The sequence below is a fragment of the Lissotriton helveticus genome, chromosome 2_1 (assembly GCF_964261635.1).
Source record: "Lissotriton helveticus chromosome 2_1, aLisHel1.1, whole genome shotgun sequence".
Classification (NCBI taxonomy): domain Eukaryota; kingdom Metazoa; phylum Chordata; class Amphibia; order Caudata; family Salamandridae; genus Lissotriton; species Lissotriton helveticus.
This window is the reverse complement of record NC_136059.1, coordinates 314,168,445-314,195,476: the sequence shown is the minus strand read 5'-3', so window position 1 is coordinate 314,195,476 and position 27,032 is coordinate 314,168,445. Positions and strand designations below refer to the sequence as shown.

Here is a 27,032-nt window from a genome sequence, read left to right as displayed (position 1 = left end):
CAGAAATTGCATCTCTAAATTCCCCGCATTTATACTCCGTGCTTTACATGGGCCGGTACGGAGTGCCGGCACTTCTCAGAAACAAGCACCTGCACTTCTATTTTTCCATTTCAAGTACTATGTATACCCCCTAGAGTTTCCGCATTAGCAGTGTCTACCTGCCACATGAGCCTCTTTAATCCGTAGTATAGCTGCACCCTGCGCAGTTGTCTATCACTGTACCAACCAATCGGAGAGGGATGGATGGGCAGTCACAGGGTGAGCGAAGGTGCCCCTGTGCAGGAGAAAAGCATCTTTAACTCCAGCTGTCCTGGTAGTACCGGCTGAAACTGCATAAGGCAGCTTATAGATGAAGGGCGCTTCGAGGCGGGGAGGCACCAGGAGGCGCTCTGTGCGCAGGAAGGTCCCCGGATGGGCCACGCGGAGTGAAGGCCGGCTCGGGGTCCAGGTGAAGCCGCGGCTCTGTCTCTGTCTCGGGCTCAGCGCGTCCTGCTCCGGCCGCCAGCGGATCCGGAGTCCGGGTCTCGGGGTCCGTTGTGCAGCCCCATGGAGAGCGATCTGCAGCGATCCTAGACGGCGAAATCGGCAACCAGTGGCACCCCCGGGCTGCGGAAGGGGAGAGGCATGTCCTGAGCCTCACTTGCTGTCCCGGGACCCTCTGGGCACAGATTTTTCTTACGTGGACGGCCCCGGTTAATGTTAATGTTAATGTTAAGAGACATTTATTAAGCGCGCTGTCACCATGAGTTTCCTGGCGCTGGTAGGATCCTGAAGATGGACAGAAGGAATTTAGTGGCAGAGGGAGAAGAGCAATGTTTTTAAGGATTTCCTAAAGGAGAGGATGGAACAGGAAATCTTAAGTGAAAGTGGGAGAGAGTTCCACAGTTTAGGGGCCAGATGAGAAAAACTGCGACCACCAGATCTGGTGAGTTTGACACGGGGAACGACTAGGAGCTGGAGGTGGGTGGACCTCAGAGTGCGAGAAGGACAGTAAGGAGTGATCAGGGACTTCAGGAAAACAGGGGAAGGACCAGTGAGAGCCTTGAAGACCAGGCAGTGGACCTTAAAAGCTATTCTCTCACTGACTGGTAGCCAGTGGAGTTGATATAATAGAGGTCGGGCCGACTGCCATCTGGGGATTTGGAGTGCAAGTCTAGCAGCCTGGTTCTGGACGATCTGAAGCCTGGACAGCTGGGATTTAGGGAGGCCGTGGTATATCGAGTTCGAGAAGTCCAGACGGGACATCACCAAGGCTATTAAGACTTGTAGCAAGGCTTCGGGAGTCAGGAGGTGGGCAACTTTCCGTATCCTGTATAGCTGGAACATACAGGAAGATGTGACTGCACTCACCTGGGCCTTGAGAGTGAGCCCAGAGTCAATGATGACCCCGAGACTCTTTACACAGCCAGCGGGAGAGAGGGGTGTACCAAGCTCAATGGGCCAGTATTGGGGGCCCCAATACGGGGCACTTCTCCCAGGGAGGAGAAGCTCAGTCTTGCCCGGATTGAGCTTAAGTTGATTTTGGTACATCCAGTGCTGGATGTGTGTCATGGCCGTCTGAAAGTTGGTGACAGAGTCAGGGGAGGTGAGGGGGAAAATAATTTGCAAATCGTCCGCGTAATTAAACACGGTGACATCCCACCTGCTTAAAGAATGAAGGAGGGGTTGGAGATACAAATTAAAAAGAAGGGGGGACAGGGAAGAACCCTGAGGGACCCCGCAAGATGACGAGACGCTGGTGGCGCTGAAAGGACCCAGACTGACGGCCTGAGATCTTCCCTCTAAGAAAGATTTGACCCAGGACAAGGCAGGCCCACAGACTCCGGCGGACTCGACACGGTGGAGTAGGATGTTATGGTCCACCGTGTCGAATGCCGCCGATAGGTCAAGTAGGACCAATGCCTTGGGTAGTCCTCTGTCGGCATTGCTTCTGAGGTTGTCCAGCACGGCAAGAATCACAGCCTCTGTCGAGTGGGCGGGTCTGAATCCGGCTTGGTTGTTTGCCAGGAAGCGGTGCGATTCAATATGGCGGCCGATGCTCCCGACTCTCAGGAAGGTCTTCTCGGCTAATGCTGTGGAGAGCCAGGAGTGGACCATTGGTGATGTGGCGCCGTATCTGGCAGTAGGGGTGAGTCTGGCGATCTGCTCTGGGGGCCCCATGCAGTGCTGAATATCGTCGATTTCCCCTGCGTTCCTGCCTGACCCTAAGATGGCGGCTGCGCTGCTTTGATCGGAGCCTTCTCTAGACGCTCCTTGCAGAACCCTGGATGAACGCGGGGAGAGTGCGCGGAAATAGTGCAGCCCTCAAGCCATCCCCAGGCGCGCCTGCCCCCTGTGTGCTGCTTTGGCCCCCGTCGCCTCGGCGCTGGAGGACTCCAGAAGGCTGAGCGGCATCTCTGGGACCCACAACCTATTGGCACCTTAAATTGCCTATTGGCACCTCAAATTGCGGAAGTGTCAGCGGAGAGCCCCTGTTGACTTCCGGATAAGCCCTACAAGTTTGGCAGCACTTGCACATGTGCTCCAAAATGGCGCCGCCCAACTCCGACTCCGAGCACTGCACTGCTGTAACGGCCGGAAACTGCCTGCTTTAGCTGAAGCTTACTGACCCAGCCTCAAACGGTCCCCATATTGGCTCAGTACGGCTGATTCACGACCAGCTCATGCCGCCTGACCTGAAAATGGCGGAATTGGAGACCTCGACGCCGCGCGCACCTACACGCCTAATTACAGAGCGGTATTAAGTGAGTCCACAGCCTGTCTTCCAGATGTTTCATCTTCACGGCCAGTGCTTCCTGCAGAAAATCGGACAGCCCTGCGGGCGTCTGCGAGTAATGCATTCCTCCATCAAAATCGCCATCCGCTTAACTCTTTAATTGTGTGGTATTTATTTTAAACTCTTTTACAGCTACGCAGCAAATAGTGCCAGCTGCACCGTTTAGGCCTTTTACAGCTGCGCAGCAAGTAGTGCCAGCTGCATCATTTAGGCCTTTTTACAGCCTGACGCCACATTAACCCAGATTATGCGCCCCCTTTTTGTCCTCTTATTTCTCCTCACTACCGCTCTCCCAGTAACACCCCTCTCATCTCTCCCCCACCCTCCTTCGCCTCATCTTCTCAACATGGCCACCTCTCGAATCAAGACTGGAGCCAATTGCTACAAAATCATTTATCCTCCCGACCAGTCTAAAGCTACAATAAAACGACTGAAGCATAACACTAATGAACGTTTCCCGGACTCCCTTTTTGTGGATCAATTTTACAATGGTCGTCTTGGGAGGCTCAAAAACGATTTCATCTTCTTCACTCGCGACACCCCCTGGTGGTCCAACAGTTTTTACAATTCCCTTAACGTCACCTCCTCCTCCTCTATCCCTTATGGGAAACAACTAAAAATTTCCCCCTCTGGGTGCTTCAATGGCTACCTCACTATCTCACTCTATAACAACGGTACTGTCATGATCCAAGGCAAAGACTCCTGCCTCTCGCTCTTTGACCATCTCTTTCCCTCCTTACTCCCCTTCTCTGCAACCGGGTTTCCCCTTGACTCTCCTTCCAGCTCCACCCATTACTCCCTTTCTCCTCCGCCGACCCCACCTCACTCCATTTGGCTGCACTCTCGAGAAGCGCAGGTCGGCCCTCTTCCCTCCCCTCCCCAACTTACCTCATCTGCTATTCCTCCCCCCCACAGTATGTACCCTCCCACATTACTTCAGCCTTACCACTAGCTAACACGCTCCTCGTCCCATCTGCACTATCACGATACTCCAATCTCCTCTCTCCCATACTTCTTCCCATCACCCCCTTCTTCTCCTCCCCCATACTTCTTCCCATCACCCCCCTCTTTAGTCCACCTCTCCTCCAACACTCTCCCCCAATTAACTTTCCCTATGCTCCCCTTAGCCCTCCTTCCATCCCTCCTCTCCAACCCTTCATCCCCTCGTCATTCACCCCGTTTTTGCCACATCCCCACTGCATCTCTCTTCTCCCTCCTACTCCTCCAGCACTGCCGCACTACCCCCTTTCCCCTCCTAGTAACCCCTTCCATCTCCCTCCCTCGGGCCCAGCAGAACCACTTCCCCTCCTCAACTCGGGCCCAGCAGAACCACTTCCCCTCCTCAACTTCCCTTTTTCTCAACCCCCCTCACTCTGCCAGATGACCGTTCCCTCACTGCTACCTCTCCTAACTGACAGGACCTCCGCAACCACTGCACCTCTTTTCCTCCCAAACCTCCTACATTCCCATGACGCCACACAGGCCTCCCCCTCCTACTTCCCTACCGACGTGTTTCGCACCTTTCTCCCTCTAAATTTGTCCTTAATTCCTCTCCCTCTTGCAACACCAACAATGACAACTCTCCCTTAACCCCCAATTCACTTACTCCAGCTCCCAACCTCCACCTTTCCCCACCTGTGAACTCCACCCCCCGACTCACCTCCTGTCCCCCCACCTCTCCCTGCCTTCCACCACCAATTCCACCCCCCCTTATTTCAATCGAGCCACCCAACCTTCCGTGCTCTGCCTCTTTCTCAATGGAAAATACGCTAGGCTCCCTGATCACCTCCATCTCCCAGCTTACAGCTGCCATTTCACTTTTATGCTCTAAGATCTCCACCCCTCCATGCACCTCTACTCCCTCCCAACTTCCTCGGAGATGCACCTCGCCCCCTCACCCCAACACAGCCAAGGCCAACCTTTCATCTGCAAACGTCGTTAACTCACACAAGCCTGTGAACGCCACCCTTCTTCAACAGGCATACCCTAGCAACCCCACTGTCTACTCTATTCCGACCATCACCTCTGTCAGAACAAAGCGTCCACCTAAACACTCCCGAGCACCCCCGCAAATGTACAATATCCCGATCACCCTTCAGAGCCCAAGTGCCCCCGTCACCAAAACAGTTTTGACAGAGCTGCGCTGTATGCTTCACAACTGCAGATCTGCAGTAAAACACAAACTTGAAATCTCCGACACCATCACCCTTCACAATCTTGACATGCTCTTCCTCACAGAGACCTGGTTCAAAGATACCTCTCACTCTATTTTTGATCTCCTATTACCCACAGGTTATTCCATATTTAGGTATGACAGAACTGAAAACACGGGGGGAGGTGTTGCAGTCATCTTCAGAAACGCCCTCCAACTTAAGGCGTCTCCTATCAGCTCCCCCCACACCTTTGAATGCCTTTCTCTTGAACTTCAATTGCAACACCGTTCACCGCTCAGATTCCATATCATTTACCGCCCGCCTCGTAGTGGCCCTTTGTTTATAGAAGATCTCACTGACTTCATCAGCGATCAATACACACAAAGTGACAATCAGACCTTCGTGGGTGACTTCAATCTCCACTGGGGCGCACCGCAAGACTCCTCTGCGAAGTCACTGGCCACCTTCCTCTCTGCAAATGATCTTATCCAACACTGCACTGAATCAACCCACTCCAAAGGCGCAATACTGGACCTTGTTATTTCTAAAGCAGGCATGCTTTCTACTACTACCCCAATTCATGTAGACGGGTCTGACCACCACCTCATCCCATTCTCTCTTCAACTTTCACACTCTATAACTCTTGGCCAACCCAAGAGGGCCATCTCCTGGTTCCGTGATGCCAAAAACATTGATGTCGGTTCCCTCTGTGAATCAGCTCTGCTATCACTTCCAAGGCTAGACCCGAACATAGCTGTTGACGACCTCCCCTCCCAATGCCTCACAGTTCTTGCAGCTGAAATTAATAACGTCGCTCCACTTAAAAGCAAAAGGATAAGGCCCACTCCCTCAGCACCTTGGTTCAACAAATCCCTTTATGAGGAAAGGAAGCAGCTAAGATTCCTGGAGAAGCAATGGAGGCAACTGCCCTCCACCGACAATTTAGCCATGCTTCGCACAGCAAGATCCAAGTACCACAAGCACATCTTCCTTGAGAAAGCGACGCACTTCAAAACCCTCCTTGATTCTGCCAAAAATAGACCCAAAAAACTTTTCGATCTCATCAAGACTCCGAGCTGCTCTCCCCCAAACTCCAAGGTGGAGGATTCTTCAAAGAGAGCAGCGGATTTCGCTATTTTCTTCGATGGAAAAGTGAAATCACTTGTGGATCAGGTTGCTCATCCTACACCTCCAGAGGAGCGCAAATCCTTAGCCATTTGGCAGAGCTTTGACCCCATATCTGAAGAAGCCCTTCTCAAGTGCTTACGCGAAACAAAGCCCTCCAACCATTCTCTTGACCCTATCCCCAGTGCCATTGCCTTTGACTTCTATACCCATTCCCTTTCCTATTGGATCACTCTGATCAACCTCTCCCTCTGGCAAGGCTCCCTTCCTGTCTCCTTCAAAACTGGGCAGGTCACCCCTCTGCTTAAAAAGCCCACTGCTGATGCGAATGACCTCAACAACTTCCGCCCCATCACTAACCTACCCTTTCTTGTGAAGATCACAGAAAGATGTGTAGCAAAACAACTCTCTTGTCATATCAAGGACAATGATCTTCTTGACAATTGTCAGTCCGGCTTCATCCAAAACTGCAGCACTGAAACAGCCCTTCTGCAAGTGGTTAATGATGCGCTGAGGATACTCGACTCAGGGGGGTCCTGTCTGCTAATTCTCCTTGACCTTTCCGCAGCCTTCGACACTGTCAATCACAACACCCTCCTCAATATTCTTCAACAGAGAATGGGCATGGAGGGCACTGTGCTTAAATGGTTTGCATCCTTCCTCTCTGACAGATCTCAAATGATCAAAATAGCGAACAGTCTTTCTTCTCCTGTGGCGGTGGGTCAAGGTGTTCCCCAAGGCTCTATACTTGCACCCACATTGTTCAATCTCTACTTAGAACCACTGGGAAACCTCCTAAGCAAATCTGGGATTCACTATCATCTCTATGCAGACGACACTCAACTCTACCTCAAGGTTGCCTCCACTCATGATCTCTCCATCCTAAGATCTACTCTTGACTCCATTCAAAACTGGATGTCAACTCATCAACTAATTCTGAATCCCTCCAAAACTGAATTCCTTCTCTTCTCCTCCTCACGCTCTCCTCCCCCGGTTCAAGCATGGATGGATCAGATGAATCTACTAAACAATAAACCCATCATTGTCGACAGTGCAAAATCCCTTGGTGTCATTCTAGACAAAAAACTCAATCTAACTCCCCACATCAATTCTATTGCAAAATCTGCTCGCTACCAACTGCGCCTTCTCTGGGGAATCCGTCGCTTCTTCCCGGAGCAGGACCTTATAACCCTGGTGCAATCGCTGGTCCTCTCCAGACTAGACTACTGCAATTCTCTTCTTACTGGCCTCCCCAAATCTCACCTGTCCTCACTTAAGTCTGTCTTCCATTCAGCAGCTCGTTTCATTTATGGGGCCAAAAGAAGCGATCACATCACACCGATGTTATCCACCCTCCGCTGGCTTCCCTTCGAGGCTAGAGCTATCTACAAGACCGCTTGTATCACCCACAAAGCCTTGCACTCCTCCTCTCCCCGCTACCTGGCGAATAAACTGAAACTCTCTGGAGTCTCTAGACCTTCACGCAATGCGGAGAATCTACTGCTTGAACTTCCCACTTTCAAGAAGGAAAGAACAATGGCCCAATCCTTTTCAGGCAACGCAGTGAGAATCTGGAACTCCTTTCCGCCCCAGCTCCGGACCACCGCCTCCTCCCAGGCCTTCAAAAGGGACCTCAAAGTTCTCCTCCTCCAGAGACACCTCCAAAAGTAATTCACGTCCTCTTGCTATTTGTGAGGAAGACTTCCCACTACTGATAATTTCTACTTTCCATGACCATGGAAGTGCCTTCCCAGTGTATTCCTGTGGTTGGAGTGTCTGCCTTTTTGCAGTATTTTCCATGTACTGGTGTTCGGTGCCCTTTTGTAACATGCACACACCACTCTGCCCTTGTAACACACGGTTGCTACCTCTCACATGTTTTTACCTTTGATACTTGCACAAGTGCCACCTTGCCTACGTAACGCTTGTTCTTGTGCCTGAGTGTCTAGCACTTAATGCAGTACTATACCTCTAATTATACTCCGTTTTCTCTTATAACTGTACACGTGTCACTTTTCCTCTTGTGCACTTTTAACTACCTCATGTATTTTTGGTTGCTCACAATTTTTACTACCTCATGTATTTTGTTTGCTCACAATTGTCACTATTACCTTATGTAAGTAACGTATGTTTTTGCAATCTGTCCTTTTGTAATGTTTCTTATTATGTTTCATTTCTGTTCCTAATGTGAAGCGCTCTGACGCCTTCGGGTAAAGTCCGCGCTATATAAAAATGCATAAATAAATAAAATCAATAAATCAAAATAAATCACCCGCTTTAAACAGTGCAAAGAAAAGCATCCAGGCTGTCAGATGGAGCAGTCAAACAGCAGAAGTTGAGACTGAGAGCGATGGCTGGAGCAGGAGCTGTTTTATACATAATTCTAAATCTAAAAATACCAGATGAATTAGAAACCCTTTTAATACGGAAAGTTCAACCCCTGGTGAATACTGTACTCCTGGAATGCCCACACACCGTAATTAGAGCGTCTGCGCCTTCTAGGAACAACAATGGAAAGCTCGTGCAGGTTCAAGATTAGACCGTCACCCAGCCAGGTGCGAGGCCCGGGGCATCGCAGACGGCACCTCCACTTGTAAAACAATAAATAGCCTGTCTGACAAGCTGGCCCTGCGCCGCGCGCGGCTTCAGAAGTACCCGCAAGGACCAGAAATTATATCTGGCAATTAGGAGCCGGTGCAGTGTGTGCCCGGCTGGAATGGGGCGGGTGTGTGCCCGGCTGGAATGGGGCGGCGGTGGGTCCGGCAGCGAGGCACGCGTTCGCTGCTTATTCTGTTTTTTGGCTTGGGAGCTGGAATTCCATAGCGCCAAACAATGACGCTTTAAATGTGCCTCCAGCGCTGTCTTTTCGGCAGAATAGTCGAGTGACCTGAAGTGAAATTACATGGATTCTTGTTCAGTGATGACATCACATCGATTTATATAACAAACATTTGACCTTCACCAAGCCCAGTGCATTTTCTCCGAACTGCTCCTTGTTGCTTAAAGTAACAAGAAATTGTATTTTTAGCAAGAAAAAACCCCAATATATAATACATAAAATATAATAATTGTATTACTTTACTAATGAGAATGTGGAACATGCCTTTCTTTTTTTTAGAGATGTGCGGATTAATATGAGAAAAATTAGGATAAAGGAGGAAAATGAAAAAATAGATATTAGACAAGTGAAATATGATATGGTACAATAGCTCTAAAATAATCTAAAGACATGAACAACTGCACATATAGGAACTAAGAGGCAACCATAACAAACCGTTATTAGTTTTGCTTTATGTGTCTAAATCACAGCCCATTTCTATCCTGTGATTGTCACACAGATGATTCCACCAGAACTAATAAGGTAATTTTGAAAAATTCCAACAAGAAGTTGTTAATGGAAAGCAGTAGCAATAAGCAAGTCTATTATCTTGGCATTGCAATCAGAACGTTTTAATGAACTCGAAAAAAGGTTTTAAATGAAAGGGGAAAATTACATTGCAAAATGTTAGAACAGTTGGGTTAGAACAAACCATGTTCCAAAAATGCATTGCCTAATATACAAGAAAATAGTGTGCAGCAATGAACCATCTTCACTTTTACATGACCAACATAAATTAGAGATGGAATTATCAATCTTAAAAATATGCACTGAGGTAACAAGTAGTTTGTTCTCAGTGAAAAAAACATGTGATTGAGCAATATTTGTTGCTTTGGTTGTTTCCAATAATTTGAACCAAATCTTGCTCCATACTTGTGCATCAAAGTCCTATTCAATATCATGATCCCAGATCTATAAATATTAGCAGCTCGTGGAAAATAACCATTATACTTCAAATAATGAAGAATTGTTGGCAGAGTATCATTATCCTTAAGGGAAAGGGTATCTGAGGCGACGCATAGAAAGTTTGAAGGGGAGCATGTAGTGATACATTTTCCTTCATGAAAGACCCAGTCAATGAATAGGATTTTTTGTAATTTCTCAGAGCGCACAATCCAAAAACCTTCAATTACCTGACTGATTCAGGAAATACCCTTTTCTTTCTAGTACTTCCAACAAAATCAATTCTTATTATAGAAATGTGTTATTCCAGACAGTAGACAGAAGAAAACATTTGATTGGAGGATATGAACTCCTTGTTAATAATTCGAGGGTGCATCTTGATAATAATTAGTTACAACACCTGAAAACAGACACCAATAACTATCTCCTATAACAAAGGCAAAATGCCAGTGGTGTAATATTATCCTCTGTGGCCCCCGCTGTGTGACGGAGGGCACGAGCTCTAGGGGCCCCCTTAGCACAGTACCCTGAACAAAGCGGTAGGTGGTGGGCCGAGGGGGTGGAGCCCTCCTTGTACATTGCAGGGGGGGGCACCCTCATGTTTCGTTAGGCCACTGCTAAAGGCATAACCTGTATTGGAACATTGGAATGTTGGGAGCTCCATTGCAGACAATGGAGTGCTCCCTGCTTCTACGGGCCGGTAAAGGTCCACAGAGCAACATTCCAATGTTCTACAAAGGCTTCTCAAAGCTCGAGGGGATCTATATCCCCTCGAGCTTCGAGAACCCTTTGTTTAATTTGTTAGAACATTCTGCCCTCTAGTGGCAGAATGTTCTAATAGCCTTATGTCCCTTCGTAGCGGGCTATACCGGCTATTAAAGTCCCGGTGTCTCGTTAAAGTCCCTTGCCTTCGGCTCGGGCCTTTTAACGATTCAGCGGGCCTTTAATAGCTGGTATAGCCCACTACGGCGGGCTATAAGGCTATATTAGAACATTGGAATGTTGGGAGCTCCATTGTAGACAATGGAGTGCTCCCTGCTTCTACGGGCCGGTAAAGGCCCGCAGAGCAACATTCCAATGTTTTACAAAAGCCTCTCGATTTAAATCCCCTTCAAACTTCGATTGGCCTTCGTTTTATTTGTAAGAACATTCTGCCCTCTAGCTCTTGGCATTATTATTATGACAGAAAGAAAGGGGAGTCTCACTTTGTCACCCTAGTGAGGAGCAGCAACATGAATTATTTTCTGGAAATATGCTGATCACAGTGTCACTATAACTGAATACGACTGGAAAGCCTTATGAAAACGTTCATGTTAGTTTATTGGAACTATGTTGGTGTCTCCTTCACTGTGCTTAATGATGAGGCATACTTTACTCCACCTAAGTTATGAAGGAAAGAGCTGAACTATCCCCAATAAAAAATGGAAAAGGGAGTTGTTGGACAGGCCGCATGGTCGGGCTGTCCCCCCTCCCCGCAACGGGGCCCGGACCCTGGCTCTCCCTGAATCCCCAACCAGAGTCCCCGGCGACCACCCGAAGTGACCTGCAATCCCTCCACCACGAGACACCAGCTCCGGACCCAGCTGGCCCGGGTCACCATCCGCACCCCGACCTCGGCCCAGCCGCCATTTTGGGGTACTACAGCACGAGGCCGCGTGGCCTCAACTCGACCCTAACCCTGGGCCCGGCCGGCCCCGACATCGAGGCACCAACCTCCCCCCAGGAGGCAGAGTGACTACTTGGCGAGTCAATGGAAGAAGGAATCGTCAACGGCTCTCCTCCGCCAGGTGTCGATCACCCCCGGCCGCCCTGGGCGCTGGCTTCACCCCCCTGCTGGGTGTCTGGACTCCCTCATCCCGGACCTCCCGGCCCCCAGGCGCGAGGGTCCGGACATCAAAGGGGACCAGACCTATAACTGGGGCAGGGCCAGACCAGGAAGGAGTTGTATCCTGGAGTCGAGAGACCCCGAGAAGAACTCATCCATCTTGGCCTGCTGGCGCTGCCGCGGCCCTCTGCCTCGTGAAACCATCGTCTTGGCCTGCTGGCGCTGCCGCGGCCCTCTGCCTCGTGAAACCACCGTCTTGGCCTGCTGGCGCTGCCGCGGCCCTCTGCCTCGTGAAACCATCGTCTTGGCCTGCTGGCGCTGCCGCGGCCCTCTGCCTCGTGAAACCATCGTCTTGGCCTGCTGGCGCTGCCGCGGCCCTCTGCCTCGTGAAACCATCGTCTTGGCCTGCTGGCGCTGCCGCGGCCCTCTGCCTCGTGAAACTATCGTCTTGGCCTGCAGGCGCTGCCGCGGCCCTCTGTCTCGTGAAACCATCATCTCGGCCTGCTGGCGCTGCCGCGGCCCGACTTGCCGACTCTCCAGCTCGAGGATTGTGAGCTCGCCTCTTACCACCTCCTGTACCGACCCGGTACCAAGACTGTCCCGCTACCCCCTTTTCCCTACAGAGACTAGAAGTGAGAGGACCCTCGGGTCCGGTATATCCTGTATCGCCAATATCCTTGCCTTACGAACCTTATATAAAGTATTGAACTCAACCTGGTGTGGTGGCTGTTTGTGGGGAGGGAGGTGACCTGTCTGTATGATCGCCGGAGACGGTCCTCATCGGGGACCTCTCCCTCAGTATTCGGCCGACCCTCAGGGTCCCCGTCTAACATTGGTGGCCAGCGGCGCGATCCGAACCTACGCATAATCGTACAGAGAGTCACTCGCCCCACGACACACAACCACCATGACAACAGAGAGCGGAACAACGGAAAAATTCCAGATAGAAAAATTGGAAGACTACAACCACCGGGAACTGAAGCAATATTGCATAGAACTTGGCCTTCCAACCACAGGTCTGAGCACGAAGGAAGACTTCAAACGAGCCCTAGAAGCTTGGGCAGAAACGGGTACGGCCGTACCCCGAACACGAACCACCGAGACGAGCCCCGCACCAATTGAAGAAAGAAGAGCGGGTCTCTCCCTGGAAGAGATCCGAGAACGAGAAAAAAGCAGACTCCACGAATTGGAACTGGCCCGACTGCGCTTGGATGGAGAACTCAAACTGGCGGAACAAAAAATAACGCTAGAACACTTACGGCTCCGAGAGGAGCGAGAAGAGAAGCAAAAACAGAGAGAGCTAGAGGAAAAGAAACTAGCGTACGAACATGAGCGCAACCTCAAGGAACTGGAAATCCAGAAACAGAATAAAGAACTCGGGTTCCCCGAACGACCGACCCTGCCTGCCTCTACCGAGCCCAAGGTTCACATCCCCAAAGATGTCATCCGGGAATACTACAAGAACGATGATATACAGCAGTGGTTTAAAGCCTATGAGGTAGCCATGACCTCCCACCGGATTCCACGGAGCGACTGGGGAGCCGGGTTATGGGGGAGGTTTGTCAACGAAGGGCGGGACGCCCTGCTGCAACTCCCGGACCATCTGATGACATCCTACGACCACATGAAGGCCGCCCTCCTCACTCGATACGGGCTCACACCCGAGATGTACCGCCAGCGGTTCCGCGACTGCAAACGGATCCCGGGTACGACTTGGGTGGAGTACGTGAACTTCTTTAGTCGAGCCTTCGAGGGGTGGATCAAGGGCAGCAAAGTGACCACCTACGAACAACTTTTCGACCTTATCGTATGGGAGCACCTTTCTAACAACTGCTTCGTGGAACTCCGGCAACACCTCTTGGACAGTAAACTAACCGAACCTCGACAACTCGCCGCCGAAGCCGACCGGTGGGAAAGCACCCGAGTTGGCCGGAACGGACCCAGCGAATCATCCAGACCTTACCCAGGGCCCCATCGCCCCCGGGGAGGAGGAGGGGGCCAGGGTCGGGGGAGAGACCCCGGCTCCTTGTCGCCCACAAGCAGCCCCTCGACCCCGGTCGGCCGAGGGAGCCCGGCCATCCGGGCCGGTTTCCGGGCCAACATTATGTGCCACAGATGCCAGCGACCCGGCCACTACGCCAGTGATCCCAACTGCCCAAAGAATCCGAACGCTACCCCCCGCCAGGTCGCAGCGGCCGCCCTAGGGGAAGAACTAAGCCTGGAAGACCAAGAAGAGTACGAGACCGACCCGTCTGAGTGGGCACCAGCCGCCATGGCGCTGGTCTGCTTGGGGGAGAGAGATATGATTCCGCGGGCCCCCCTTCCCGCCAACACGCAGAAGTACAGCCAGTGGGTCAACATTAATGGCCGCCGGGCGGAAGCCCTCCGCGACACCGGGGCCAGTGTAACTGCGGTCCGATGCCACCTTGTCACTCCAGACCAAATCCTGCCGAACATTCTTTGCCCTGTCCGATCAGCAGACAACTCAGAAAGTCTGTGTCGCATGGCCTGCGTCCCCTTCGAGTGGGGAGGAGTATCCGGGATGTTAAAGGTGACTGTCCGCGATGATGCCCCCGTGGATTGCCTCCTAGGAAACGACCTCGAAAGTTCTCCCTGGGCAGCCGTCGAACGAAGAGAACACCTGGGGATGCTCGGCCTTCCCGAATGGGTCTGCGTCACGACCCGGTCCATGACCGCCCGCGCGGTCCCCAGTCTAGAAGAGCCCGAGTGGCCGGAACCTCCTCCCGCGCTCATCCCAGAGGAGGCCACCCCAGAAGCCAGTCCCTCGACCCAAACAGAAGAAGGATCCGACCAGCTTCGGGACGTCCCTGACCTGGCACAGTGGCGTCAGGAGGGGGGCCCCACCCAGGAACAATTCCGGGCCGAACAGAGAACATGTCCCTCTCTCGAGGGACTCCGGCAGCAAGCCCTGGCCCAGAGCACAGGGGTTACCTCGGGGGCCCACTGGATCTACTGGGACCAGGACCTGCTCTACAGCGAGCAGAAAATTGCAGAGCTAGGAGCCAGTCGGGTACTGGTGGTGCCCCTTCGCTTCCGAGACTTTCTCCTGAACTTAGCCCACGATGTCCCCCTTGCCGGACACCTGGGACAGGATAAAACCTACGACCGCCTGGTGACCCATTTTTACTGGCCCCAAATGCGAAAGGATGTCACCAACCACTGCAGGGCCTGCCCCACCTGCCAGGCCAGCGGAAAAAGTGGCCGAAAAATCAAAGCACCTTTACAACCCTTTCCTGTCGTCACCACCCCGTTCGAACGAGTGGGAATAGACATTGTGGGGCCCCTCGACCCCCGAACAGCCCAAGGACACCGGTTCATCCTGGTCCTAGTAGACCACGCCACCCGCTATCCCGAGGCCATCCCTCTTTGGACTGTGACGGCCCCCGTGGTGGGCCGAGCCCTGATGGGGATCTTCTCCCGGGTGGGGTTCCCCCGGGAGGTCGTCAGCGACAGGGGCACGAACTTTATCTCCAGATATATGAAGTCTCTCTGGCAACAATGCGGGGTCACCTACAAATTCACGACCCCCTATCACCCGCAAGGAAACGGGCTGGTCGAGAGGTTCAACCGCACTCTCAAGGGAATGATTATGGGCCTAGAGGAACCCCTTCGTCGCCAGTGGGACGTGCTACTTCCGTGCCTTCTGTTTGCCTATCGGGAGGTCCCGCAGAAGTCACTCGGCTTCAGCCCATTTGAACTCCTGTACGGGCACCCCGTCCGGGGCCCCCTCAGCCTAGTCAAGGAAGGTTGGGAGCAGCCTCCCCAGAAAACTCCCCCGGACATCTACAAGTATCTCCTGGCTCTTCGCAACCAGACCCGGCGATTCCGAGAGACCGCCAAAGCCAATCTAGAGGCCAGTCAGGAGGACATGAAGAGATGGTACGATCAGCACGCATCCTCCATTGAGTTCGAACCGGGACAACGGGTCTGGGTGATGTCCCCGGTTGAACCCTGTGCACTCCAAGACAAATGGTCCGGACCCTTCAAGGTGATCGAACGCAAAGGGCCCGTCACCTATTTAATCGACATGGAGACTGCCCGGAACCCTCTACGGGTCCTCCATGCCAACAGACTCAAACCCCATTTTGTGCGATCAGAACTCAGCCTCCTGATGGCTACAGATAATGGGACGGAAGAAGACTCCGAGCCCCTTCCGGACTTACTGAGGACCCTCGAGCGGGATGGCTCAGTGGAAGGGGTCCAGCTCTCCGAGGCCTTGTCCCCGGAGCAACGCCAAGACTGTCAAGCCCTCCTGAGGCGGTTCGCCTCCCTGTTCTCCCTCACACCCGGAGTCACCCCCTGGTGCCTTCACGATGTGGACACCGGGGACAGCCCTCCTATTCGACACCGGGCGTACCGCGTACCAGACCGGGTGCGCGCCTGCATCCACACCGAGGTGTCCAAGATGCTGGCCCTAGGAGTGATCGAACCCTCTGACAGCCCCTGGGCAAGCCCAGTCGTCCTGGTTCCCAAGGCGGCCGCCCCGGGCGTTGCCCCTTAGCTTCGGTTCTGCGTGGACTATCGGGGGCTGAATGCAGTTACCAGGACCGACGCTCACCCCATCCCCCGGGCAGATGAGCTAATCGACCGGATGGGGGCCGCCCGCTACCTGAGCATCTTCGACCTAACAGCGGGCTACTGGCAGATCGCCCTCACCCCTAGGGCCCAAGAACGATCCGCCTTCTCTACCCCGGACGGGCACTACCACTTTAAAGTAATGCCCTTCGGCATGAAAAACGCTCCGGCAACGTTTCAACGGCTGGTGAACCAGGTACTGGCGGGCCTTGAAGACTTCAGCGCCGCCTACCTGGACGACATTGCTGTGTACAGCCATCATTGGACCGACCACCTCCGCCACCTGCGGGAGGTTCTACACGCCCTCCAGCAAGCCGGGCTCACCATCAAGGCCAGCAAGTGCCAGGTTGGCCAAGGGTCCGTGACCTACCTGGGACACCAAGTAGGAAGCGGGCTGGTGGCCCCCCTCCAGCTCAAGATTGCTGCCATACAGGCCTGGCAACCCCCTACGACCCAGACGGAGGTCCGGGCCTTCCTGGGGCTCACCGGATACTACCGGCGGTTCGTGAAGGACTATGGCAGCATCGTGGGGCCCCTCACGGAGCTCACCTCTAAGAAGAGCCCCAAAACAGTCAACTGGGCCCCGGACTGCCAATCCGCCTTCGAGAGATTGAAAACCGCCATGTGCACGGCCCCTGTGCTCCAGGCTCCCGACTACAGCCGGGAATTCATTGTACAGACGGACGCCTCCGATCATGGCGTGGGGGCCGTCCTCTCCCAACTCAACACCGAAGGGGTCGATCAACCAGTGGCCTTCATCAGCAGACGCCTACTGCCCCGAGAACAGCGCTGGAGCACCATTGAGAGGGAGGCCTTCGCCGTAGTCTGGGCCCTCAAGAAGCTCCGGCCCTACTTCTTCGGCACCCACTTCCGGGTGCAAACAGACCACCGACCCCTGCAATGGCTGATGCAAATGCGGGGGGAGAACCCGAAGCTGTTGCGCTGGTCCATCTCACTACAGGGGATGGACTTCACGGTGGAACATCGTCCAGGCCAGGACCACGCCAACGCAGACGGCCTGTCACGCTTTTTCCGCCTCAGCGAGGAGAGTCCCCAGGAGGATGGCTGACTCTCCCCGCCTTCAGCTGGGGGGGACGCATGTTGGACAGGCCGCATGGTCGGGCTGTCCCCCCTCCCCGCAACGGGGCCCGGACCCTGGCTCTCCCTGAATCCCCAACCAGAGTCCCCGGCGACCACCCGAAGTGACCTGCAATCCCTCCACCACGAGACACCAGCTCCGGAACCAGCTGGCCCGGGTCACCATCCGCACCCCGACCTCGGCCCAGCCGCCATTTTGGGGTACTACAGCACGAGGCCGTGTGGCCTCAACTCGACCCTAACCCTGGGCCCGGCCGGCCCCGACATCGAGGCACCAACCTCCCCCCAGGAGGCAGAGTGACTACTTGGCGAGTCAATGGAAGAAGGAATCGTCAACGGCTCTCCTCCGCCAGGTGTCGATCACCCCCGGCCGCCCTGGGCGCTGGCTCCACCCCCCTGCTGGGTGTCTGGACTCCCTCATCCCGGACCTCCCGGCCCCCAGGCGCGAGGGTCCGGACATCAAAGGGGACCAGACCTATAACTGGGGCAGGGCCAGACCAGGAAGGAGTTGTATCCTGGAGTCGAGAGACCCCGAGAAGAACTCATCCATCTTGGCCTGCTGGCGCTGCCGCGGCCCTCTGCCTCGTGAAACCATCGTCTTGGCCTGCTGGCGCTGCCGCGGCCCTCTGCCTCGTGAAACCACCGTCTTGGCCTGCTGGCGCTGCCGCGGCCCTCTGCCTCGTGAAACCATCGTCTTGGCCTGCTGGCGCTGCCGCGGCCCTCTGCCTCGTGAAACCATCGTCTTGGCCTGCTGGCGCTGCCGCGGCCCTCTGCCTCGTGAAACCATCGTCTTGGCCTGCTGGCGCTGCCGCGGCCCTCTGCCTCGTGAAACTATCGTCTTGGCCTGCTGGCGCTGCCGCGGCCCTCTGTCTCGTGAAACCATCATCTCGGCCTGCTGGCGCTGCCGCGGCCCGACTTGCCGACTCTCCAGCTCGAGGATTGTGAGCTCGCCTCTTACCACCTCCTGTACCGACCCGGTACCAAGACTGTCCCGCTACCCCCTTTTCCCTACAGAGACTAGAAGTGAGAGGACCCTCGGGTCCGGTATATCCTGTATCGCCAATATCCTTGCCTTACGAACCTTATATAAAGTATTGAACTCAACCTGGTGTGGTGGCTGTTTGTGGGGAGGGAGGTGACCTGTCTGTACGATCGCCGGAGACGGTCCTCATCGGGGACCTCTCCCTCAGTATTCGGCCGACCCTCAGGGTCCCCGTCTAACAGGAGTTAAAAGTCCAGAGCACCCCTCACCCCCAAACAATGACTAAATCGTGAGAAGTACTCCAAGTACCACATTATGTCCATTGCCTCATGGGCGCAATGGGCGTGTGCACCCATTTTTGCATTGTGGCCCCTTCTGTAATATAGATAGGTCTGGTGCACGTGCTGTGCTGGTTCTATCTTATGAGGGGGACCCCATGCACATGAGGGAAACTCTTTGCTTCAGCACCCATGCTGTAGTTTCGATTTGGGAGCTGAGGCCATGAGGCTGTCAGAAGGTGCACTGGTTGTGCACCACTAAACGGTGGTATACAGTCAATACGCCCTCTCAGGGCAGCCTTATAGATTGGGGAAAGGAGTTCCTATGCACCTCAGACATCTCCCTCTCCCAGTGTGTCTTATCTTAACAAGTTCAATCAAGGAGGCAAAGAAAAAAAGGGACATAAAATGCATTTTCCCCATTCTTTTTTCCATAAGAAACCGTGATACTGTAGAAACTGCTGAACGGAGTTTAACCAAATTTGGCCGAAAGCTAGAGTTTGTCAATCGATTCTGCAGGGTTGACAGATCTCAAGATGAAATATGATTGACTGACATCACATGAACAAAGATGTGGCTGCAGCCATTTTAGTACTCTGATCCTGAGTCCCCTGTCCTAAAAAAAGTGAAAAAATAAAAAAAAACATAGGGGGGCAGAATAGAGATATAGAGATACCCTTCCGAGTTAGACCTGGTGGTGGTGGTGGGGCAACCGAGGCATCGACCCACATCCCCCCCAAAAAATGTTAAAGATTTTTTCGCCACTAATTCACGGTGGGTCAGTGAATCTGTGGTAAAACAAAAATAAATGAACCTCCTCTCCGGGGATGACAGTACATTAAAAGGGGGTATAGTGTATTCTTCCCTCTCTCAGAGGCCAGTGGGACCTCATTCCCAGGGCAGATGCTAATTTAAGGGAGCTGCTCCTCTGAGTCAATGTCCTACTTCTGCCATGCCTTTCTCTGAAAAAGTGTAGTATTTCCATAAGTAGAGGGATGTTGTCAGCATCCTTGTGGAAGTACACATGGTGCTGTCTGCATATAATGAAATTATCTGCAACTGGTCTTGGACCCAAACACCCCAGTCCGGAGCCCTAGCCCAGAGCACACACACCAGGGGCTCCATAGACAGAGAGAAGATGATCTGGAAGAGGGGACAGCCTTGTGGTGTGCCGTGTTAAATGTGGAACAGGTCAGTTTGATAGCCCCTGTCCTTACTCTCAGCATTGGTGCATTATATAGCAGTGAAACCCATTTCAGAAACCTCAGCCCCTCTCCAAGACTGCAGAGGAGCTTTTTGAGGTACTCCCACCCCAGAGTATCCAACACCTTCTCTATATCGAGAGGGGCACCGACGGATTTTTTCGCTAGATCCATCAACATGAAAAGGCGGCACTGGTTCAAGAATGTGATTCGTCCTGGTATAAAACCCTTTTGGTCAGTGTATATATATTTTTTGATAATCATTGTATGCTCGCCCCAGACTGCTGCAGTGTATAACCAGGGACTGGCAAAAGCTGTTGCCCCCCAGCAGTGGCGTCACTCGGGGGGTGCGGACCGCACCGGGTGACACTGTTAGATGGGGTGACACCAATCTAAAGAAAAGGAGAGCCTGGTGTCCGCGTAAGTGTTTTTGCTAAACTTTCTTATTCAGCAAAGCTGTTGTTCCCATGGAAGCAGTTTCCGAAATGTATTTCATGGTCGTGTGCAGCACTCACTAGCACACTAATTTCTCGTGATGTGTGCCATTTTCTTCACAGGCTGTAGAGAATGGTAAAATACATTTGGCTCCAGTTCATTCTAGAAAAATATTTTTAAACCAGCCGAAAAAGGAGCTGGATTGCGAAACCATGGGCAATGCATGCAATACTTAATGATCTTAACCGAGTCGTATCATTTTTAACGAAGGAATCGTAATCCATAAATTGCACTTTTAAAAAGCCTCAAGTGGATTTGTTGTGCTCTTATTTTACTATTTGTTTAATACAAACAAAGAACAACCAGATTTTGCCTCAAAACAGACCCGCATTTCACATTTGTAAACTAGAAGAAATGTTGGTTATCCCTCCTTACTCAGTTTGATACACATTTTGCACTGAAGCAACAGATTATATTTACTCCATTACACAAACAGCAAAAGTGTTTCACACAGAATAGCACCTTGTACTTTTTTCACCTGTGACAATTTTCCACCATATGGCCTTTACACTTTACTTGTCGCTCTGTGAGACAACATGTAAATAAATGTCAAGCTCACTTGTAGCCACTAAATAATGTTGACTCGGCTCCGTGTTTGGAAAGCTACGGACCACCTTTCTGACTAGCAAGTGAGTTCACATGTACAACCTCATGCGGGACATCTTTTCAAGTACGTCAAAATGTACCTGCTCCACCTTTCAACACTTGTGGATGGCTGCCATAGCTGATGGATGAAAGGTAGAGAAATCTCGGTGGATTTTGCAATAGTTTTGCAAAGTCTGCCAGAGTCTCACAATGAAGTATCCGTCACCCAAGCAAAAAGAAATGCCTATGTTGTAATGCTGATTGCCATTAAATGCAGTCAGAATACTCGCAATGCATACTCACCCCCAAAACTTTGACTATTGACTTGGATTCATCTTTCTGGGTGTCCAGCGTTGGTCCACGTGGACCGCACTCCAGCTGGACTCTCAGGACATCCATGAAATGTAAATTCAATGAGTCTGGTTCTCAAACAGCTCTGTAAATCTGCACCTGTATGTTTACTACTAGGCTTTCGAGCAGATTTACAAATTATCCAAATGCACAATTTTTCAAAGAGTACTGCTGGAAAAGGTTTACCCTTATTATTTAAAATATGTTTAGCGTTAGTTTGGCAGCAGAGCGCTCTTTGGGTGACTTTAGCACTAGTTCTCGGTTTGTACTCGTAATGTATGTTACACCTTGTACACCTGCTCATGTGTAAATGCATTTGCATTAGTAAAGTTGCATATTTATTTCATTTTTTTCACCATGAGAAAAAACCATTTCTATTAGTGACGATATTCCTTCTCCTTTTCTATCACTGGCGATATTCCTTCTCCTATAGCCACACCAGTTTTGAGGGTTTTCCTTCCTATTTTCACCATGAAAACAGATTTACTACTATTCATAACAGGAGTGAATCCCTGACTCCTCCCAAGGTGTAATGAATTAATCACGGAGAGGTTTGCGAACACCTACAAACCCTACCTCAGGTTTGTCAGTGTTCTTGACATCTACAAGCACTCAGGTTTGTGTGTGAACCCATATACCCATAAACTCGAAAGTTGTGCATGTTCCCAAAGTTTCCAGAACCTCCCCTCCCGAGATAGCTGCTCCTCATCCATTTGATAGGGTTCACCAAATGGGTTTGTGTTGTGAACTGGACCCTGTGAATTAAGTGGGTTAATATTTACATAGTGATTATAAGGAAATTCTTGCCTCGATTTTATTTTGTGCAGTTTTATATAGCTCAAACTTGACCTGAAAATATCAGAGAGCTTTACTTGAGCATCAGTTGAGTTTACAGACGGACACATTCATTTTTTGGGGCACAGGGCGATTAAGTGATTTGCCCAGAATTACAAGATGTTTGAACCTCCTGCCAGACTCGAACCTGGTTCTTCAGAGGCTTCAAAGGCGGCCCCTCTAGCCCAGGAGGGCATTGACCAGACCCTCGTGGGCCTACTTTGGATACCCCTTTAGGAGAGGGCCCACGGGAGGAGGTCCATACGGTAAGTCGTGAGGGGGTGACACCATGAGTTTCCCGCACCGGGTGACACCAACCCTAGTGACGCCACTGCCCCCCAGTCTCCTGTCCTGCCACAATCCTCGGAGGCCGGTGTCACTGGGCACAGAATTATCAGGTCAGTCGTAACGAGGGAGGTAATGAAGCCAGACTAAGCTGTAAAATGCTTGTAGAATATGTTCCCGCGTGTTTACCTTTTGCACAGTTCAGTTTTCCCAAAGCTTTTCTGTTAACAGTGGCTTTGCAGTAGAAAAGAGCACTGTTTCTTGTATCCTAAGGTCTTTTGGATAAAGACTCTGCAGAATAATTTGTCACAAGAAGTAAAGATTTCCGCAAGCACGTAGTAAAGCAAAAAGCTTGCCAACTTTTCCCACTTTGAAAGGTTATCATATGTATTACCAAGTGACACTAACATTATTGGTCATCCCTAGCTGTATTTATTTTTGTTACAGATTAGTTTCACTGATAGAGAGGTAGCACCGCTAGTATTTGGTGACCCTTTGGTGCAGACTTTGGTTTTACAGACCATTCAAAATAATTTTTCCTCAAACAACTGTAGCATGAATGGTGTTACTTAAAGAAAATGTTCTTTTGAAGCAATTAGCTGTAAGGTTCGTGAGCATGACTATAATACAGTGACAATAGTTTCCTTTTCATCTTGTAGACAATAACTTGATGTGCTATCACTGTGGGGGATAGAGAAACATTAAACTCGCAGGGAATTTAGTTTAAAGATTGTGTTAAATGGTCGTATTCGCACTTTCACAGTTGACTCTGTGCCTAACAAGTCACTTAAACCTTTTCTAACCATTATTTTGTCTTTCTGTTCTTCAGGGATGGTCGCCTGACGTCAGGCGATGAGCTGCTGATGATCAATGGGCAGTCATTGGTTGGGCTTTCCCATCAGGAAGCTGTCGCGATTCTTCGGTCAGCAGCCGGATTAGTACAACTGGTTGTTGCGAGCAGGGTGCGTAAGTACATACTATAGTGTCTAATTTATAGATTTAAGGTCTTCCATGCACAAAAACTAAGATATGGTATAAAGTAATTTGAAGCAGACATCTGAAATCTCTTAACTTGCATATATTCAGAAAATTGTGTGCACACCACATCAAACTGGAATGACGACCGCCAAAATAGAGCACAGCAAGTGGGTGTTACGAGCGGCCATTCAGAGAATAATTTGAGTGTATGTGAATGAAGATTAAATACACTTGCATTAGAGTATTTCTTGTTTCAGATGTACAGTAAATGATGGGGATGATTCACAAAAACTTTTATGGGCCGGGGTGGGCCTTCCCTATGGCGGAGGAGCGTCGCCCCACTGCTGGAACCAGCAGGACGCATGTAAAATAAAATGATCATAAAGCAGTTAATAAAACTGTTTTTTAAACATTTTATTTTACTCCAGAGCTCCCATTGCGTCCTGAGGCGGGGCCAGCAGGAACAGTGGTGGGCTCAGGGCACTGCCAGTGCACGCGTAGGTGTGGCCAAAACAACATACGCAATTGGATAGCTCGAGGCTGTTGCTTGGAGATATTAACAGGGTCAGGAGCCAGACTCCCAGTCCCTGCTCGAACGTGGACCCAGCCCGCTCCGCCCAATCCCTACGCTTCTCCCATGCTGGGTAATACCAGCATGAGAGTAGTGTCTGGATTTGCACGGAGTACTTTTTGAGCCTGTATGAACATCAATTGGCAAGGCAGCACATACCAGGCTGCATGTACGTTTTTACTTTTTTTATTCTCCCCTCCTCCTCCTCTTCACCCTCTCCCCAGATGCCCCACCGATTTTCCTAGCTAGGGAAATGAGTATGGGCAGTAGTACTGTAGGAGAACTCTTTGATTTACTCGTACATGCCTTTGTGTATCTGCCCCAAACATCCAACTCCCTCTTAGTCAAAGTGCAAAGAGGGCATAGTCCTTGCTATTTGTACTAACTGTATGTGAATAATCCCTGAGTAATTCCTATTTTACATGTTTTGGGGCCAATCCACAAAGGTATTTTAAGAGTACTTAAAAAACACAAGAGGACTACTGCTTTACATACTCCAGGATGTCTTTGTGAATAGGTCCAGAGGCCTTCACCTCATGGAAGAGGATGATTTACAAGGGGGTAACCTGTGTGAGGAACAGGATAAAAGTAATTGCTCTTTTGACAGAAAAAGATTAAAAGAAGGTGCGAATTGCTGAAAGAGTTATGGATATCTTTTTTATTAAAAGATCAAATGTCGTTTTGTGTTGCTAATAACTATGAACCCTTTGACAAATCTTCACAAAGCTTTCCAGAAAGGTGCCACTTTTTGACCAGTTTGTGCATGTAACGTTTCAGAGTGATCAGTCATGTGGTGCTGAAAAAAAGGGGCGCCCAAAATGCAAAATCCTCATGCATTTTCCATGGACTACTTAAGAAGTGCTACAACAAAAAGTGATGAATGGAATTACTCCAAATTTAACAGAGAACTAGATCTTGGTCCACAGATCGTACTATTTGTGATTTGGTGAAAATTTGTTCAGTTAGTCTCTTACAAAGTCTCAAAAATACTTGTATATCTGGACAGTTGGATCTGCAAGAGTCTTGCGAGACTCTTGCGGGAGCGTCAATTAAAAAATAGAGCAGTCTGATTGGCCCAGGTATCTTTTTTCTCTTTGGGCCAATTTGTTCAATGAGAGTCAAACTCCCGTAAGCTCTCTGATTGGCTACCAGCAACATCATAAAAATGTTGCTGGCAGCCATTACAGGACTCGGAGACTTAGTCTCCTGTCCTGAACATTAAAGAAAACAGATATAAAGGGTCAGGTTAGGATACCCTTCCCCACCCTTGGTGGGACCCTGAGGCCCACACACCAGGCCAAAAAATAAATAAAACAGCAAGTTTTGCTGCAATCCTGCAGGACCCCTTCTGCATCCGTTAAACAAGCATTGGCATAGCCAATAGGTCTCGCTTTTGGGACTTTATAAGTATTTAGTTATGCAGCATAATATCCTTGGTGCAACAACATCACCTGTTGCATAGCTAAACACTTATAAGGTCCCAAAGGCGAGACCTATTGGCTATGCCAATGCTTGTTTCTGTTAGGCACGGGGAGATTAAGTGATTTGCCCAGAATCACAGGATGTTCAGCGTTGTTGTCGAGACTCGAACCCAGTTCTCCAGATTCGGGGGTCGACCGCCCTAGCCGTTAGGCCCACTCCTGTCCCTTTCAGCTATGAGGTGAGGCTGCTTAGACCCTGCTAAAATGTGACTGAGACTCGGGTCCCTAATGATGATGGGAGGTTACCAAGCTTCATACTAATTAGGATGGGAATCCTAAATAACCCAGGAGCAAAAGATTGTACAGTAGATAATGAAATATCAACTGTCAAGGGTAAGCATGTCAAGCAAACCAACTTCAGCCAGTATTGGCTTTTAGCTACCAGTATGTTTGTTGCATTCTGGGTAATGAAGCCTTTACTTCTAATGAGAACAGTACAGTTAGAAACCCAGCCATGCAAAGTGTGTGGTACAAAGCTCTGGATTTAAACCCAGTATAGCTATTTGCCCTTCTAACTGCTTGTGTCTAGTTGACATCACAGTCTAAAATAATCCACTGCATGCTGGAGTTAGCACAACACCCAGTCACGTGTTACAATGCTTGCTGCACGCTGTAGACACTGATGTTGATCAAAGCGGTGCAAGTTACATATGTATTGAAGGACCCTTATTTGCAACCTCCGTATTTCAGGACCAAGTGTGTCTGGCTGCAGTGTATGATGGCCACTGAAGACCACTAAGGGTCACTTGTTGGCTTGCATACTGGGTAGTGCAGGATGCAGTGTTACTCTCCACATTACATGATAGGTACTGCAGAACCCAACTTGTTGCCCTGCAGACTGGGTATTCTAGGACGAAGTGTTACTTGCCGAATTTCAGAATGAATATTGCAGACCCCAGGCTAACGTGTTGCCATGCATAATGTGTACTGCCGGATGAAGAGTTATTTGTTGCACCATATACTGGGTAATGCAAGGCCCAGTGTCACTTGCAGCATTTTAAGCTGAATATTGCTGGACCCAGCGTGACTGGTCTGGCTCCACTGTACACTGTCTGCAGGACCCAGTGCCAGTGGTTGCAGGGCACCGTGGGTAGCCCAGGACCGAGGTCAATAATTCCATTGCATGCTAGGTATTTTAGGACCCAGTGTTACCGAGTTACAGTGCATGCTTGGTATTGAAGGAAACAGTACCCTCTCTACAATACATGCTGACTATTACTGGACCCAATAACGCCTGGCATACTGCATGCTGGACCATGTAAATCTAGTTTCTGAATATGCTGGACTGGCATTGCTTGCTGCAACTGATCCTTTTTATCGCATTACATATACTCTCAACAGTTCACCTTTGCATCGATGCCCACCCCATCCTCAGCCTATGCCTACTTGCGCAAACTAAAAATATGTAGTTATCAAATTGGCCTGCGTCTCTCGTCCATCAATGTTAATACCTCGTTCACTGTTGTAGGGGTTGGTAAGTGCAACGCCTTTGTGGCTTTGGCAATACAGGACTGCCAAGTTCAGCTCTTCCGTTCAAAGTGCTTCGGCTAATCGTGAAATAACCCGGTGTCCGTGTCACACTGCGCATGGGGTACGTGGATCGGCACTTGTTGGGTATTACTGGACTGGAAATCAT

At 50.7% G+C, this 27,032-nt stretch overlaps 1 protein-coding gene across 1 annotated transcript in view; it reads left to right on the top strand.

Moving 5' to 3' along the window:
- Positions 1 to 27,032, top strand: part of PDZD2 (PDZ domain containing 2) — a 1,063,478-nt gene that overhangs the window by 544,351 nt on the left and 492,095 nt on the right. The window contains exon 4 of the mRNA XM_078674899.1: positions 23,196 to 23,328. Within this exon, the coding sequence (XP_078531025.1) occupies positions 23,196 to 23,328 (133 nt within the window). The remainder of the gene's footprint in view (positions 1 to 23,195; positions 23,329 to 27,032) is intronic.